The sequence below is a fragment of the Semicossyphus pulcher genome, unplaced genomic scaffold (genome assembly GCF_022749685.1).
Source record: "Semicossyphus pulcher isolate SPU_LCO1_2020_fin unplaced genomic scaffold, fSemPul1.0.p SCAF_12, whole genome shotgun sequence".
NCBI classification, from domain to species: Eukaryota; Metazoa; Chordata; class Actinopteri; order Labriformes; family Labridae; genus Semicossyphus; species Semicossyphus pulcher.
In genome coordinates this window covers 30322373-30341160 of record NW_027211626.1, presented here as the reverse complement: position 1 = coordinate 30341160, position 18788 = coordinate 30322373, and the positions used below count along the sequence as shown (strand labels likewise).

The 18788-nt window shown below is 41.8% G+C and overlaps 2 protein-coding genes across 2 annotated transcripts; both read right to left on the bottom strand.

Moving 5' to 3' along the window:
- Positions 1 to 2303: 2303 nt before the first annotated feature.
- Positions 2304 to 8515, bottom strand: LOC138588484 (cytochrome c oxidase subunit 7A-related protein, mitochondrial-like). Its single transcript, XM_069658630.1, has 3 exons — positions 8354 to 8515; positions 7664 to 7798; positions 2304 to 2641 (listed from the first exon to the last, which is right to left on the bottom strand). The coding sequence occupies exons 1-3, from the start codon at positions 8420 to 8422 to the stop codon at positions 2501 to 2503; spliced, it is 345 nt and encodes a 114-aa protein (XP_069514731.1). The 5' UTR covers positions 8423 to 8515; the 3' UTR covers positions 2304 to 2500.
- Positions 8516 to 12688: 4173 nt separating this feature from the next.
- On the bottom strand, positions 12689 to 18788 carry LOC138589056 (voltage-gated potassium channel regulatory subunit KCNG3-like). Its single transcript, XM_069659338.1, has 3 exons — positions 18712 to 18788; positions 17680 to 18562; positions 12689 to 15935 (listed from the first exon to the last, which is right to left on the bottom strand). Exons 2-3 carry the CDS (start codon positions 18252 to 18254, stop codon positions 15290 to 15292), a joined length of 1221 nt encoding a protein of 406 aa, XP_069515439.1. The 5' UTR covers positions 18255 to 18562; positions 18712 to 18788; the 3' UTR covers positions 12689 to 15289.

Here is an 18788-nt window from a genome sequence, read left to right as displayed (position 1 = left end):
AGATGATAAAGAACAGATGGTTTAATGACAAGATGGATAAATTAAGTTCAATTAATAAATAACTGCTTACTGTTGTCTCTGTTGTTACCATGAATGAATAGATGAATAAATAGAGGAAAGATTGAATGAATTAATACATGAATGAATACATGTTTATATAAGGTTTGCTCCCAGACCGTTTGGTGGCATCTCAGATGCTACAATGAATGAATGCATAAATGAATAGTTGAATAAATGAATAAAAAAATTATACTTCTGTCAGGTTTTTCTCTTACATTATCTGTGATCACTCAGTGATTGCTTGGTCCACACTCAATTGTCACCATGACGACAGCCTGCCTGCATTTTAATGACTCAGCTATCAGTGATGTGAGGAGCTTCTTAAGTTACTGTGATGATTTTAACAAGAACACTCTGTCCTAATTAACTTCCTGTGAGACTGCTGAGGTCACAGGGTCACATGGTTTGTGGTACGTGTTGTCCTGGTAACCAGCAAGGCAAGCCCACACGTGTGACTAAAATGGCATTTGTCACCTCAACACATACCGAGTTGTTGTAATAGCATTTATCAACTGTTTTTTTGGCCTGATGTCCAAGACAAAAAAAACTATATTTATTGCAGACAGAAGCTTGAGGACAAATTAGCACATGAGAGACAAACAAAGACCAGTGGGACTTTTTAAAGGATATCAATTTGCCCAGAGCTTTTTACACCATGCAGTCAAAAGGAGAAGGTTTCACTGTTTTTTAAGTCTTTGTCTTGATTCTAATGAAGAGAAAATCTCTTTTACATCAAACCCCGTGAAACTGGATAGTGAAGGGACTTCTGACAACTCTAGAGCTTTACACGTCACATTCACCCATTCACATGCACATTCAAACACTAATGGCTGAGCCTTGGCGTGTGACCCTGGATATGTCCGATTGTGCAGTTTCTGCAAAACCAAAAAAGATCTATTCAGTTCCTGTCTGGAACTGGACGGCTTCTTTTCTTCACCATGCGGTTTCATATGATTGACCTTTGACCTGTCAAGTGCAACCAATGAGAGAATGAAGACTCTCAAAGGACCGCTTTGATCTTCAAGGCAAGGTTCAGGTGATCTACAGGGACTCAGAGGACAAGCCTCACGAGCTTCTCTTCTTGTAAAAGTGTGTGTGCGTGCCTTTGCGCGAGCCCGCAGATCTGTTACCGTGACGCCTCACCTCCAGCATCCCGTCACTGTCTCCATGGCAACAGGGCTAGTGATATGACACGTTACACAATATTTGGATCATTTTTGTCTGTGAGTGTGTGTTGGGGGGGCGGCACTTTTTATTGCTGTCTTCCTGAGGATCAGTTTCAGTTCTAAATATCGGTAGTGAGGACTTTTTGGCTAGTCATCACTCATGCAAAGGACAGTTTGAAGGTTTTAATGTGTTCAGGTAAGATATAGGTTGAGGGTCAGGCTTGGGTCTGTTCCTCACACACACAAAAAGACAAACAGTTGTGTGATTAAGTGTAAAGCTAAATCGTTGTGACCTACATAGCCAAGCTTTAATTAAATAAGGGACCAATAGTAACTGCAAATGATCTCAAGAGGGCGCTTCTCAGTGCCTCATGTTCACTGCTTTACACATAAGTGCTTGTTTAAACCCACTATCTGAGATCAGACAGGAGATGAGCCTAAATACCTCTATGTTCACAGCAAACCAGATCTGATTCAGGATCTTGCAACTGACTGTTGTCATATAGCAGGAGGACCTTCACTTATCTGGTCCTTTTATACAACAGCCTGAATGTAAAATGAGATTCTGTGGAGGAATAATCAGCCTGTTCAGGGGAAGCTGATGTGAGGTCTCTTCTGTATGAGCTGAGAGAACACGTAATCCTCAATAATCCCACTGAATCCAACAATATGAGACCGATTGATGAGATAATAAGGGGAGGATCAGGACTCATAAAAAACTGATCCTCTTACACTACAGCAACAACAACCTATCCGTTAGCAGCTTTAAGAAACGACATTTAAATCAGAATCGTACAGATTTTTTCTCAGGAGCTGCCTGAACTCAAACGCTCAAGAAACTGATCTCAGACCAGTCCGAAAAAGCACAGTGTTCAGGGTCTTTCACAGTATCACTCAGTGAGGTGACTGAACAGTAAACGCAACACTGTAAAAATACTCGATATATGGATCAAGTTTAGAACAGAGATAAAAATCATGAACTCGCAGCTCATTGTTAATGCAGCACACCTTCACCTCCTGCTCACAGTTTCACAGATACATGTTATCATTAATGAAACAGAGACGCATTGATTCTTTTACAACAAAATACATTTTACTGTTTCCTCACACCAGCAATATTTTCTGTACAAATGTTTGCTTTCTGTAGAGCTCTGTTAATTGACTGTCTCTGAAAGCCTTACCAGGAACTATCAATGGTCCTTGAACATCACATTGTCTGTCCATCCACCTCTCAGAAACCTCTCATTTTATCAGAGGGCAGCAGCTCTGCAGCATCACTTGTTGCTGGGCTGAGCAGCTATGTAGAGAGCCACAAGGCAGTAGAGTGCACCCCCCACAGTCAGACCCATGGTGGTCCGGTAGAGCAGCTTATCCATTAGACCCCTCTTCAGGTGGACCGGGACTCCATCTGACCTCTGAAAAAAAGAGAGGTATAGGTTACCTGTGAAGGACAGGGGTCAATACTTGGTGGCTCACAGACATGAATCTGGGAGTTTGATTTGATCAGGATATGCCATTATACTCCCACAAATAACAAACTTCAATGAGAGCCCATTGTTAACCCGATGCAACATTGAAAAAAATCAGTCACATCCTGCCTGAAAGCGAAGCAGAAAAACTAGTCGATGCATTTGTTAGTTCTAGATTGGGTTATTGCAATTCCGTATTATCAGGCTGCTCTAATAAGTCTCTACAGACTCCTCAACTGGTCCAAACTGCTGCAGCTCATGTACTGACAAGAATTAGAAATAGAGATCATCTCCTATGTTAGCTTCTCTGAACTGGCTCTTTTAAAATCTAGAAAATAATTTACATTCCTTCTTCTAACCTACAAAGCTCTTATTGGTCGGGCACCATCACATACTCAAGAGCTCATTGTGCCATATTACCTAGAATCTTGTGGTAACTCAAGTCTCTAGTATGGGAGGTAGAGCCTTCAATTATCAGGCCCCTCTCATTTGCAATCATCTACCAGTTCAAGTCCAGGAGGTAGACATCCTCTATTTTTACAAGGGCTGGCTCAGGCTTTGCCTGATGGGGGACTTCATACACAGACGTCTCTCCATCTCTCCTCGCCTCATCCACTTGCAGCAGATGGCTGTTCACCAACGAGACTGGTTCTCCTCAAGGCTATGCCCTCAGGAGCAATTTGGGGTTCAGTGTCTTGCCTAAGGACACTTTGGCATGTGACTGGAGCAGTCAGGGATCGAACCCAAAACTTTCGTAGAGACAGCCGACTTTGAGCCACAGCCGCCCCTAGAACCCCTTCACCGAACCCTGGAACCCGCTCAAGGACCCCTAGACACTCCTAAAGGCCACATGGGCCCTCCTCAAGAACCCATTAAACCTCTTTTACTACCACTGGAACCAACCAAGAACCCATTAAACCATTACAAATACCACTGGAACTAAACCAAGACCTAAAAAATTCAATGATTGAGTTTTTTGTAACAATGTCATATCAACATTTTCTTCTTTAAAAAGTGCCGACTTGGACACTCTTAACGGTTAATAACGGGTTAACCGACGAGATTAAAATGTACTTGGTGGATTGGATAAAAGTCTGGGACTGGGGATGTTAATTAAGACTTTTTCTGACTGATAACCGACCCCCGTTAACGGCCATTAATGGTTAACGATAAGAATTAAAGATCATTTTTAGAAAGAACAGCCGGAGACTGACAACGAGCTCTTTCTAATACTCGCAAAAAACACACACTCACACGATACTAAGAGGTACATTTATTATTATCCTCAGACATACCTACCTGTGGCATCGACAATTGTGCCCACAGCTATTAATACACTGTCCAGTGTCCATTTTACGCACGCACATGAGCATACAGCCATGTGATCCAGCAGCAACAATAAGCAAATAAACATTTAAAGCTGACCTTTCTTTGATGATAAGCAAACAGAACTTTAATAAACATAAGATCCTGTCTGATCCTGACGACAGCATGTCTGGAGTTTTAAAATAATTAATGAGTTACGCTGCTGTGCCTCGTGTGTAAATGTTAAGTTTCGATTCTGCTCAAAAACAGTCAATATGTTAACAACAGGCTATGGAAATTTCAAATTAAAAGGCCAGGCCTACACAAGTCTTTATTATGTAGGAGACAGTTTGTCTGCTGGTTTTAGTGAAGAAATAGCAGAATAGCTTGCATACCAGTTAGCCTGGTGCGCAGTCTGTTGACTGTGAGACCCACCATGGTACCCGCTCAGACGGTACCGATGTCCCAGGAGCAGAGACATGCAACAAAGCTTTGTTTTTTCAGTTTTTTAACCGTTTAAGTGCTCGTTTCATTTTGCTCTCCTCTCAGGCTCAGCTCAGCTAACAACAACAAAACACGTGTTAACCAAATATATTAAAAAAGACAATTTTATTTAACTGTTATTTAACGGTCGGTTAACGGTAAACCAGTTAAAGTGCACATCCCTAGTGCAGACAGCTACATAATTCTTTTAGTGTCCTTACTGCACTGTAAATTCCATTAATAGCTAACATTAGATTGTTTCACGAAGCTTGTTTTTGGGTTAGGAGTCCTTCTGTGTTCATCGTTTCTAACTGAAGCTGAATTATTCGCAGAGGTCTCCTCTTCAGTGAATCAAACAGATCTGGTGATTAAAACATAAGAAACTCGAAACCTAACGGTTTCTAGTTTCATGCACTATAGGTGTTTATACAGGCTATAGCTCTCATATTTGTAGGCTGTCACTGGTATAGGTCAGTACTTAGTATCAGCAGCTTCAAAAACATTGGTATCCAAAGCTGCATTGGCTAGGAGAATTTAAAAAATCTCCCTTTTAACAGGCAGAAACCTCGAGCAGAACCAGACTCATGTTGAACAGCCGTGGGCCTTGACTGGATGGGCCAAAAATGGGATAGAGGGAGATGCAGGATAGAGACAGGCAAAGAGAGCAACAACAACATATGTTCTTGTTACATCAACTACAATAAAAGATAATACAGACTTATGGTTACAATGTCAATAATAATAGTAATAGTATCAAAACCTATTCTATTCCAGCAGGTCCCGTTCTTTTTATCAGATTACCTAAAATGTATTTTTGTATTTACGTCTTGTAAGTAAGATGAGGGGTCTGGCTGAAATTAAAAACTGAAGAGGATTTTTGTATAATTTTATTGTGCTGTTTCAGTGCCTTTAAATAAAAAAAAACACAGATTCCATGCCGGTTTTTCTGCTAATTGTTCTTTACACAGCTTGTAGCCTGCAACTGTAATGTGTAGTTAATTTGGTGCACTGGGTAATCCTGAAAGATTTGTATCTGGATCAGGGAGATCCAATTCAATGTTGCTTTGAAAAAACATGGACTTGCTGATTTTGTATTGCAAAAATTGGGATTTAAAATCTAGATAATTTTGATCCAGATTTAATGTGTTGAACAACTGGGCCCCGGAGCTCAGGGAGCTTCATCATAATTTGTATTAGATGATAAAATAGATATATCATCCTGCCCTACCTGCAAATAATACTGTGTAGGGCTGAATATTGGAAAAACATTATTGCCGTATTTATTTTTCTGCAAAATATTGTTAGCCCCGACGGATAGTATCTTCTTGATGGGAGCCAGCCCTCAGGTGCTGGCAGGAGAAGCCCCCTCAAATTTAGTAAGTGTAAGGGTGATTGGAGATTTGAAAATATGACTACATTATGTATTGCATTGATGATCTCTTCCTCATTACATCCAGTATTTGGCCTCCACTCCTATGTCTAGTTCAAAGTGGCATGTTTCAGAATGTCACAGTCTACATTATTTGGCAGGTTTCAATTTGTGTTATTGTTAATCTTTGGTGCAAACTTGCCATAAAAAATGCCCCCAAGAAGACATCAACGCCCCAATTTCTGAAATATTGCCTTTAGCAATATTTCAGAAGATAGCACAATATTTCTATGATTCACCAATTTACCCTCGATAATGCTGCTTACTTGCTTTATTTGCTCTGTAGGTCGCTCAACCAGGAAACAAGGGGAAAAAAACACAACAAAAACACTTGTGTTAAGATGAAACCTAACCCACTCCAATGGGTCATGCAGCTGCCAGACATTACCTCTACTGCCTCCGTTAAAATCTGAGGACAAACATTAGAACAATATGTTCAGGAGGGAGGGGCTGGAGGACAACAACATACAAATCATTCTAACTATATAATACTTAGAACAGAAAGACATTATTACACACTCTACATTGGCTGGGTCCAGCATTCGATGGGCCCCTTCCCAACGGTTGGGGCTCTGCGTTGTTGGCCCCAGCCAGAAAGATAACATAACAAATTCCCCAGCCCCTCCTTCCACCATACCCTCATATCATTGGCAGAGTAGCTTTAGTCAGCAACCCCTAATATGGCTCCTAAACTCCCCATCTTGCAACCACAACCTCACCAACCCCATTACAAATGACCTTCCTCACCACAACAAACACCCACACATGACTAAATGTGCATTCACAAACAGAAACTCTCATTTCACTGTCTACTTTCTCAAGGCCATCGAACAGAACGTTTTCTTCTCCCTTCTTTTGTTCTTTCTTGTGTCCGTTTTATTACTGTTTCCTTGTTTGCTTAATTTCTGCTTTGGTAACGTCTAATCTTTTTGTATGTACAGTGAATTTGTAGCTTTGCATTACATCATTGAGATTTCTATAGTTTCATTTTGTGCAATTTTGAGCTAAAAAGGAAAAACAAAATGAAGCAGATTTCAGAATTTGATTCATTTCTGTGACATGAACTGTAAGACAGCACAAGCCAAACAGCGAAGAAGTGACCTCATTTATGTGAAAGCCAAAAGGCATCTTGGTTTATGATAAACAGGGTGGTTGCCAGAAATGTTCACATATTTTTCAAAAGTGACAGAGACAGTGTCCCGTACCCATAGTAACTCACTCTCAGCTGCCTGTGTGCACACTGTATGAGAGGAGAGAGAGAGGGTCGCTGTGCTGCTGCTAATTGTGTTTACTGCGACCGTTATGCACAGAATTGAATTACAATGTCCTGATAAATCAGTTATATATTACAATTTTTTTAATAGGAAAATATAATCAAATTGCGGAAATCAATTAACTCATAGCTAACAAACATCCTCATCATGTCAACATTTTAGGTTGGAAGATCCGGAATTCTGGATTGCTCAAGGTAAAGAACATTACATTACATTGATTGACATTGATACATGCACTCGGACCAACCTCACGTACCCCCCCCAATAATGCATCTCCTTCATCACTCAGTCAAAAAACCCCTCCCTCCTCTTCCCCAAAAGCTTTTCTGTCCTTTTCAAAGAACTCTTCTCAACAGCCTCCTTCTATTCCACCCTTTTCTCGTATTTCTCCTCATCTGCCTCATCTCCCTCCTCACAATCCTTACCCTCTCCCGCCTCCTCTTATGAATTATTTTCTGCTGATGAAATAACAGTTACCTGGAAGATTTTCTGCAGGTCTGGAACTTTGTTGGCTCCCAGGTACTCAACCTGACTTCCGGCTTCAGACACCAGTTTGGTCGGAGAGGCAAAGGTAATCGGAGGACTGACAGATGGGACACCTGGACGCAGACCCTGAAAGAGAAACAGGTTAACTTTACACAACTCCTGAATGTTACCTGATGACCAGGTAGTCAGTGTCTGCTGCCATCAGCGTGTTTCCACACGCATGCACAGTTGACATCATCTGACTGTATGTGTGTAGTAGAAACAGACAGACAGGCGGACGACAGGTGGCTTCTCCAACAATCATAATAGTCTTTAAAGACTATTTTTCAGAGTATGTCGCTAAATGTTTTTTTTAACATCGGCAAACTTTTCCTGGTTATAAAACTGACGAGGGCTGCAAGTAATTAATGACCGTTGTTCATTTTGTAATTATTGACTGATCTGCTGATGGCCTGTATTTCCATTGTACACATTTAATGTCGGGAAAAATGAAGACATTATACATTTTGGTTTTGAGTGAGTTATCACTGCAGCTTCGATAAGCCTCTTACATCGGATCTACGGGTTAAATGATCGATGGCTGATCCTCAGTCTGAAGTTGTTTCTGCTAAACATTAGCATTAGAATTAGCAGCTGTCCTCCTTCTGGTGCTAACAAGGTCACGCGGTGTTGGGGGCTTACCTGCGGGCTGTAGGCGGCGGCAGGAGCTCCGGTGAGCCGCTGCGTCACTCCGTTCAGTTTGTAGTACATGTCTTATTTCGGTAAAACGCTCGAAAACACTTATATTTGACCTGTTTTGACAGGGCACACCGGCCTGCTTCTTTTGCTCTCTCCTGCTGAGTACCCTGCGCTGCGTGATGACGCCAGAGCATTGCAGGACCTGCGGCTGTAGGGCATCTGTTATCTGCCTGAGCGGAATAAAACTCAATAGGTAATTCAGGTCATTGGTCATTTGGAGTATCAGTTTTGGCTTATTGATCATTGTTTTGTGAATTTGGGGTTATTTATCATTAGGTGTGTGGACTGCAAGGGATACTGGACAGTGTATTAATATCTGTGGGTACAATTGTCACTACCACGGGTAATTAAGTTTAAGATTATAATATAGTTATCTCTTAACTGCGTGTGTGAATGTATCTGTTTTTGTGTGTATTAGAGAGAGCGCATATCAGAATGAGCGTGCATGATGGAGAGCTTGGTGTCTTGGCAGTTTTTAGCCCGTGCGTGGCGCAAGCAGGAATCTCCCTGAGGTGAAGCAGGTGTGTGTGTGGAGGCATCGGATGAGCTGTAACAAACTGAAAGCAGTATCATGATTTAAGGAGGAGAGGGAAACTAAAGCTTGCCGCCTCACAGTCCTTTGTCCCATAAACAACGTTATTTCACTGTATCTGCAAATACACTTATTTTTCCTTATGAGTAGAAGCTCTGCTGTGTGTCCCTGTGTGAGTGACAAGCAGATATTCGCGCATTGTGAACTTGCCAATGTATGCCCGTAATTTTCTCTTTAAATAGCAGAGACAGACTGTGCTTAGACTTTATTTTTGTTAGTCTGTGGCACTGTCACTTTCTGCGTCCTCAAGATAGCAACGTGCCACCTGTTTGCCTGACCACGGCTCATTTTAATGGTGCATTCCGTTTACCTTGGCAGTCGGAATTCAGAACTGGGAATGACCACGTTCCAGTGCAACAAGTCGGAAAACCAAGTTGGAAGCCTCCAGTAAAACAGTTATTGGGCTTGCTCTCTTGGAATACAGACAACTACAGTACAAATATGAGGTCCACAACATGTCCACAGAGAGAAATACTGTGTGTACGACTGAGACAATGAGACACAAATAAGACAGAAGGGCTAATAAACAGTAGCTATATGTAAAACTCTTCTCAGTCCATGTCTACGGTAAGTACTTATGGACAGCAGTTTTAGTATTTCTCTCTAGCGTGAGGCACCTATCAAATCTGCAATCTATTCCCACTTCTGTTCGCTGTTGGGTTGAACCTTTAGCCAATGCTCTCAGACATTCAGAGGACTTTTAGGTATCTAGCAATTGAGCTTTACGCACAAAATATATCTTATAGCCTATTCTCAATTTACAAGTTCAATTCGGAACAGGTACACCACATTAAAAAGAAGTACCACACAAATACTTTAATGTTGCTGTTCTTTGCCTACAAGAATTTGTGTATTACTATTTGGCATGTAATATTAAGTAAGTTTTACACCAGGTGTGAGGTCCGACCCCCTATTAAATCTCTTTCTAACCTACATGTGATTTTGGATTGCTTGCTCAACTTTCTTAATTACGCCAACTTTTTTAGATATCTCCAAATCAGTCGTTACCGTATGTTACCAGAAAAGCAAGACTCCCTGACCAGACCTTTGGATAAACAAACACAGCTGATCATATCCTCTCATTAGCCACATATTGTTAATTCAGTCAGGAACACTCTCGTCATACATTTAACCATTAAATTGCCAAATGAAAATACAGATATGTTTGGCACTGATGGCTCCGTTTTTAAATTGCTCCCTGGATTAGTGGAGCAGCATGCTACAGCTAAGCCAAAAGGCTTTTAGGCAAGAAAGGAGGAGGCTGGGGTGTTGGAGGCAAAGCTTTGCCAGCAGCAGCTAACATGAAGCTTCATTTTCCACTTCCACAACAGTGTGCAGTATCTCTCACTTATTTTGAGATGATATAAGGCTTTAGGAAATCGACCTTGGTTAACAATTCTAAATTGAATGAACACATTTTTGTTCAAATATTCTCGGAAAGATCTGGACTTCAGGAGACAAAAGGGGGGCATTGGTAGAGTGGGTTTGGTTGGAAGGGGGAAGGCTGGGGCGAGATGTGTAGTGTGGAATAGAAGGGGAATCTTTTAAAACACTGTATTCATTTCATTAATTCAGCTGTTCTATATTTTACTCATTGTTATATCCAATAATTGCTGAAATCAAATGTATGATGTTTAATTGGAGAATCCATTTATAAATGCGAAACAAAAAGGAATAAAGACCTGGGCCTGTATTCACAAACATTCTCAGAATACTCTCACAGAGATCCTAACTTTGCTTAAAGACTTCTAGCAAGGAGTCCTAGCCTAGGAGTGATTTAGCAACACTCTCAGAGCAACTCTGAGAAAGGAAGGGACAGAAACTTTTTTCTCAGTGAGGAGGCGTGGTTGACCCGTTGTTAGGTATGACACATTCTTTCAGAAGCTGTGATTGGCTGATCCAAAAAAAAGCTCTTTCAGTGATGATTGGCAGAGAAGGACAGTGAAATCTATCGGCCTAATCATAGAATTTACTCAGACATTGTGTCATCATGAACACTATTTTATGTACTGAACATCTCTGTTGAATAAATTGTAAGCCACACTTTAAAGTACAGAGCGTACAGAATGTTTGAAACGCATGCTCATCTTCACATGCAGTTATATTTACTTGATCACTTTTATTTACAATGCTGCTAATTTTAGTACTTGATCTAACTGATATTAATGAGGGAAAATGGCTCATCTTCGCAATTTCTGGGAACGCTGGCCAGCCTATATAAAGCTTATAAGAAGCTGTTGTAGTTGATGTAGTAGTTGATGAATAAAAAACATTTTAGGACATAAATTCAGCCCCGGTTTTACAGCTCAAACCAAGAGGCAGGCATGGGAAAATGTAGGGCAGCAGATAAATGCATCTTTCCCTCTGGTTGTGCGCACTAGTGAGGAGTGCGAAAAGCAGTGGTAGGCTCTGTGTTAAAGTCTCACGTGAGAGGGGAGACTGCAGCACCCAAGCGGGAATCTAAAAGCACAGGTGAGATAGTTTACCTCTTACTTGTAACTGCTGTCAAAGTTAACTTAGATGCAGAAATAAAATATGCCCGTGCAATAATACGGATGTGCGTCCCATACCCAAGCCCGCTGTACCCATGCCTATTCCCTGTAATTGTAATTACTCTGCTGATTGATGGTTGCGACAGACCCAAGTCGTCACTGCTGCACTTTGCATTTTTCCTGTTGCCAAATGTTTTAATGTTGTGATCACTTTCATTTCTGGCAATATCACGTAGTTGCGTCACATCTCTAATGAGATCTACCACAAACATGATCCCTGCACGATCCACTCTGTAGGGTATTGTTTAATTAGCTCACTGTTATTCAGTGTTTTGAGAACTTTTCTCCAATCTCTCCGTCTTTCCTCCATTTTCTTCTCTGCTTCAGAAACTCTTAAGCCTCTGAAAAGTCCTCCTCACTACTCCTAACAGTTTCTCACCTTAGGAGCTCTCTTAAGGGCTGAGATGCTTTCTGAATAACGTTTATCTTTACCAGGATCAAGTCTTAACTTTAAGGGGAAATTCTTAGAAAACGTCACGATTCTAAGAATTTTCTTAGAATTTCTTCACTAGGAGCAACTCTTTGTACTAGGAAGCTTTATGAATACGGGCCCTGATCTGTAGAAGAATTCATCAGCAAAAGATCAAGAAATTAAGCCAGAAAATCATGTCATGTGTTTTAGTTCATGGAGACAGATACGTATGTGCAACAAAGAAAGAAAGGGTGGTTAAAGGTTAAAGGAGGAGTTGGTGTACTGCTTTGGAAGAAAAAGAATAAATAGAAGAAGAGTCTTCAGTGAGAAGTAACACTTCAACTTCCTGACATTCAATCCCAAATGTTTCCAACACTTCAACTTCCTGTCTCTGAGTCTGCCGTTGCTGTGGAAACGAAGGATGGTGTTCAGCCAGTGGGAACAGATCCAGTTACAGCACAGACTGCTGGTTAAACCCCTAAGGGTCTAGAGCAGGGGTGGCCATCCCTGCTCCTGGAGAGCCACCTTCCTGCATGTTTTACGTTTCTCCGCACTCTAACACACCTGATTTGAATGATCTGCTCGTTATCAACCAACTGAAGCGTCTCAGGGGATTGGTAACGAGCGAAACATTCGAATCAGGTGTGTTAGTGTTGTTTCTCAGACATCGATGATGCGCAGATGATGAAAAGAACTTCCGTTGACACCAACTTGTTTGTATATAAGCATAGATTTATTACAAAGAATCAGCATCAGTCAGGCTTCATGAATACCTGGGAGATCACCTCGGCCAAATAGTGTCTTCCCGAAAAACAGTTCAACATGCACTTATATATGATCGGGGTGTGTTTATGTTTCTATTACCATGTGTTTCATATCAGGACCCCTTTTCTTTCACCCCAAAAGGCTCCTATTTCAACAACATTAGACGGGTCCTCCTCTCATTGCCATGTTTTCATAGTATCCTATACCTCGTTTTAGACAGGGCATATGTTGGCATTAGTTTTACTACTCCTGCACAACAACATTCCAGAGCCATTTGTATAAACAACTCACATCCCAGGTCAGATACTACATTAGAGTGTGGAGAAACCTAAAACATGCAGGAAGGTAGCTCTCCAGGAGCAGGGTTGGCCACCCCTGGTCTAGAGAATAGATAGGACACTCAAAAAGCTGAACGTGTTGGTCCTGAGGGGGGCACTACATGAAACATATAAAGTCCCCTGAGGAGCAGGAAGGAGATCTGCTGATGGTTCTGTTTCCTGTGTCCAAAGGGAAGTCTCGAACTCAATCCCAATCTCCCTTTAAAGCTTGAGCGCTAAGCCCTCACAGACTGACATCAGGCATGTGGGAGTGTGTGAGTATAAATGATATAAAAAAAGGAGGAATGGGACACGCTTTTATAATGTCACACATTGAAGAAAAAACAACACATTGTCATTTCAAAAAAGGAAGAAAGCCACAGCTCCAGTGAGTATTTGTGTTGTGGCATAACAGTGTTTATATTGTATAGCAAGCAAACAAAAGTCAAGAAAGCTTTAATAGTTTATCCTATTAAGTTATTTGACAGAAAACACAACACAAATTACCCCACAAAAAAGTAACCACATTAGCTGGTTGCTAGAGGTCACTTACTGATAAACTTCCTAATTTTTTCCCCCTTATGCTATACTGTACATGCTTGCTTTGTGTATATTTTGTAGGACTAAGGGACAGCCTAGGTTACTTCACCAAGAAACGCATCAGCACCCTTGAGTGTATGAGTATTGAGATTTGGATCGGGCCTTTGACCTGCTTGTGGCAAGTGCCTAAAAGTGTTCCTGCAGGGGGATGGTCACTTTCGGTGACAGATGAACTTAACTTAACCTCTCTGCCACACTGGTGTTGTTTGTGCCTTTTGGGGATTTATTAATGAAAATAAGACAATTAATATAGCTTGCTGCTGGTGTCTCCGCTCACTGTCTGACTGTCTTGTTACCGCTTCAGTGTTTGAGGCATGGGACTGAAAAATGTTGTTGGCCTTCCCTGCAGAGAAGATGATGGGCTTTAGTGATAAGAAGATTATTTGTCTATAATTGTCAAAACAAACAAACAAAAGAAATCAACAAAAAAAATGAATCCAAATACTTAATGCTGAAATTTAAACATCACAAAATCTATAGCACCTAATACCTTCACATGACCATAGATCTTTTACAAAAACAACAGGATATCGGACTCAGACATGGTTGTAACCTGATAGGTCTGATTGATTTCATCCAGGCTCAATTGATTATCTTTAGTCTCCATTATGCTTAAGTCTGAATTTGATGGAAAGTTTAAGCAATGATTTTTTTTTATTATAATGTATGTTTACTAAAATGAGAGATTGAAACCCTAAGGAAGACTTCTACCTGAAATAATTGGGATGACCTGACATTAACTGTTGAAAATATCACAGTAACTTCAAACAACATAGATTCAGACGGTCAGTTATCTCAGTGCTACGAATTCAGTTGAGGTTTCAACAATTTATATTCAGCAGTGATTCAATTTCACATTCATCAACAGATTCAGTTGTTTCTTTAGAATAAAATGCTTAAACAATATCAATCATCAGAGATTAAACCCAGAAAACTAACTGAGGCTCTGATGTGACAACAACACTGTACTTCTGTAATCCACAGGCAACATGTCTGGACAGGTCGTTGTCATTTTGGCTGGAGGGAGAACTTTGGTTCAGTTGAACAAGTGAACAAACACGGACAATTTTATTTCCATACTTTTGTTTAAAAAATTCTCAATCACAGTTTCCCTGATTCTTTTAATAACTCCAAAAGTAAGTGAAGTACAAAATGTGCACAACATTGGTCATCAATAGCTCCTGTTCCACTTCAGAGGAGGCTATTTAGAAATAATGAAAGTAAGACATTACCAACTGTTGGATATAAAGGAGGTGAAAATTTTGACTTTCTACCACTAAAAACAAACTCTAACGAAACGTGTGAAGCAGCTCTTCAGTTGTCGAAACAAAACATTTAAGATCATTTGAGAAAAGTGCTGTTGGAGCTGATTTGGGGTTTTGTAGTTTTTGGAGATTGTAAGACATTGATGTCTGTAGGATGCATCTAAATCCATTAAAGGTTACACTCAGTGGATTTACGCCATGTGGCTCCTCCACCTCAGCATTCAGTGGACCAACTCCATGTTTCTTCTCAACCTAGGCAGTCAGGAAATCATTCTGGTGTTGCTACTCCATCTCAGAGGAGGAACCCATTGTTGCTTCTCCAACTTAGTATTTAGTGGATGAACTCCATGTTGCTCCTCCACCTCAGCAGCAGCAGTCAGTGGATGAACTCAGCAGACAGGCTGTGGATGCAGCGGGTGGAGCGCACCTTGAGCTCATGGTAGCACTGGACAAAGCTGTGGTAGATGAAGGTAATAGGCAGCGCCAGCAGGACAATGCCGCTTACCACGCAGAGGCCACCCAGCACACGGCCTGCAACTGTCACTGGGTACATGTCCCCATACCCCACTGTCGTCATGGAAATGATGACCCACCAGCAGGCGGCGGGGATGCTGGCGTAGTCCTGGTTTCCAGTCTCCAGGTCCAGGCCATGCTCCAGCAGTTGCGCCAGTGCACTGAAGATCGCCATGGCAACGCAGATGAAGACCAGCAGCATCATCATCTCCCGATAGCAGCGCCGCAGCGTCAGGCCGAGTGTCTGCAGACCCAGGAAGTGACGTGCCAGCTTGATCACCCAGAAGATCCGCATAATGCGCAAGACGCGCAGAGTGACTCCGGCCCGCTGCAGCTGCGAGTTCTCTCCTGTCAGGATCGTCACAGTAACAGAGACATAGTACGGTGTGATGGCCAGCAGGTCGATGATGTTCAGGGGACGACGGACAAACTCACATTTATCTCGAGAGATGAGGAAACGGACAATACACTCAGCCGTGAACCAACCGATGCACACAGCCTCGATGATCCTGCAGGGAAAACAGCCAATTGGAGAGAAAAGAGAGACAAGGACCAATCAGAACCAAGAGAGAGCCAAGGGCCAATCTAAGACAGTAGGATAAGACAATGAGCAATCAGAGGGAGGGGGTAGAGGTAAAGACTAATCTCAACAAGGAGAGAGATAAGTAACAATCGTAGAGAGAAGAGCAAGATGAGGATTAGAGGGAGGAGGTAGAGATAAAGACCAATCAGAGACTAAGTATAGACAAGGACCAATCAAAGGAGGAGAAAGATACAAGGACCAATCAGAGGGATGAGTTAGAGACAAAGACCAAACAGAGGAAGAAGGTAGGGATAAGGACCAATCAGAGGGAGGACCTAAGGATAAAGTCCAATCAGAGGGAGGAGGTAGAGATAAGGCCCTGTTAGAGTGAGGAGGGAGAGACAGGGACCAATCAGAGAGGGGAGGGATAAAAGAACCAATTAGAGGGAGAAGGTAGATACAAGGACCAATCAGAGAGAGTGGGTATAGACAAGGACCAATCAAAGGAAGAAGGTAGATGCAAGGACCAATCATAGTGAGGAGATAGTCAATAACCAATCAGAGGGCGGGGGAGAGACAAGGACCAATCAGACGGAGGGGCAAGAGATAAGGACCGATTAGAGCAAGGAGGGAGACAGGACCAATCAGAGAGTGGAGAGAGAGACAATTATCAATCAAAGATAGGAGGTACAGATCAGAACCAATCAGAGGGAGGAGAGAAAGGAGTGAGAGGTGAAGGCAAAACCATGAATGTAATAAAATGGATAAAAAATAAATTAAAGTTAAAGATAAACAAGATGAATCAAGACAAAAGATATGATCATAGTCAGAAATAAGATCAAACAAGAAAACACATTCAAGCTGCATTTACACCAAACAGTTCAGTTCAGTTCGCTTTGGTTGAGTCTGTCAGCTCAATCGAGTTTATTCCATTGAATCCAGTCTATTTCACTTTAACCCAGTCCACTCCTGTCCTGTTTAGTCCAGTCCAGTCCAGTTAAGGTCAGTCAAGTTCAGTTCATTCCAGACCAATCAATTCCAGTTTTGTTCAGTTCTATCAGTTCAGCTCAGTCTAGCTGATTCCAGTCTAACCCAGTTCAGATCAATTCAAAATCAAAGAAGTTGTAATTGGTACCAACAGACCTTTGTTCCATCCTGCTTTATGTGTCTCTTCCAGGACTTAAAGGTAAAGGAAGACACACTGCAGCCTGTTGATTGGTCAACAGAATGTTTGACTTCTACAGTGTAGGGATCTGCTTTGGATGGAATTTTGCTGGCATGGTTAAGGTCTGCTTCGATTGAGGGATCACTGCAGATAAATAGGCTACAAAGTAGTTCTTGCTGACAAAACATATCTACCCCGATGGAAGGCGTCTCTCCAGGATGACAATGCCCCCAACCATTGGTCAGGAGGGCTCACTGAATGTTTTGATGAGGATGCAAATAATGTGGCCATACTGGCAATACCCTCAAACAACCAAATAAAGGAATACCTTCTGAAAATGGTGTTCATTCTTCCAGTAGAGTTCAGAGAGCATTGTGGAATCAATGATCGATGCTGCTCTGGCAGCACTTGCTGGACCAACACCTGACTAACACACTGCACATTAATTAGGTATATACAGTTTGTATGTTTATTTGTATCTATGTATGTTTTTATGTTAGTATGTATGTATGTATGAATGCATGTATATGCAGTCTTTCTTTAGGTAAGCTCAGATGGGTCCTACCTGTGCTGGTCCAGGGTCTCTGTGGTCTTCCAGTCTGGCAGAGTGCTAGCACACAACATCACCATGGAGATAACCACGAACAGAACTGACACCGAGGCAAGGATCTGTGCTGCTAGTGAAGACGTGGGCTCCTCAAAGGTTCTTCTCATCCTCTCCAACCAACGGCTCTGGGGTTCCTCGTGGCTTCGTGGGTCCTCTTCAGGAAAGAAGTGGACGAAGCAGTCGGAGAGTCGGTCGTCAAGGCGCCGCTGGCAGCAGGGCTGCAGGTCCGCACTTTCCAGGCCCCAGTAAAGCATCTCATTATAGAAAGAGAGCTCGCACATGTGGGGCACGAAGCGCAGCTTCCCGTGCTGCAAGTACAGCATGATGAAGCTGAAGGCTTCCGAGTGCCGGTCAAAGAAAAACTCGTTCCTGTCGCGGTCATAGTCGTCACAGAGCTCCAGTAGCTCACTTTCTGACACACAGCGATGCAGTCGACTGAGTCTGCTGAGAGGGAGGCGCTTCATCAGCTCTGCCGAGAACGAAAACCTGCGACCACCAACGTTCAGGGTGCAAAAACTGCCTCCAAACTTCATCCTCTTTTCTTTTAAATCACCAAACTGGTTCCAAACTTTGTTATCTGTGTGTCAAAAACTTACAACTGCTTACAACCTTCATTTTGTTTGTGTTCAAAAATCCTTTCAGACTCCATCCTCTGGTCGTCAAAAAACTGAACGTTGTCCTGACGTTGTTTAATTCAAACTCAGTTGCTGTGTCCAATTGTCACAGGCTGTCTTTTAAATAAATCAGCATCAACATAAACTAAATTTTCTGTTGAAAATAATAGCAGCTGATACTTCCAGACTCTATCTTACCACTTTTCTTCTTCCAAACATGGTCAAAGCTTGAATGAAAATAAACAAATTGTCAGTATCAAACATAAATTATGTCCGTCACACTTGAAATAATCTTGTCGACTGTGACACTCCATTTTTGTAAATGTTCTAGTGAAACTGTTGCAGCTGTAATTTAATATCAACATTAAAAACTCACCAGATTTCAGCGTCAAACATGTTTCAGCTGTCCTTAAGCAAAGATATGTGTTGTCTTTGACTTCTGGGTTGTTTCTG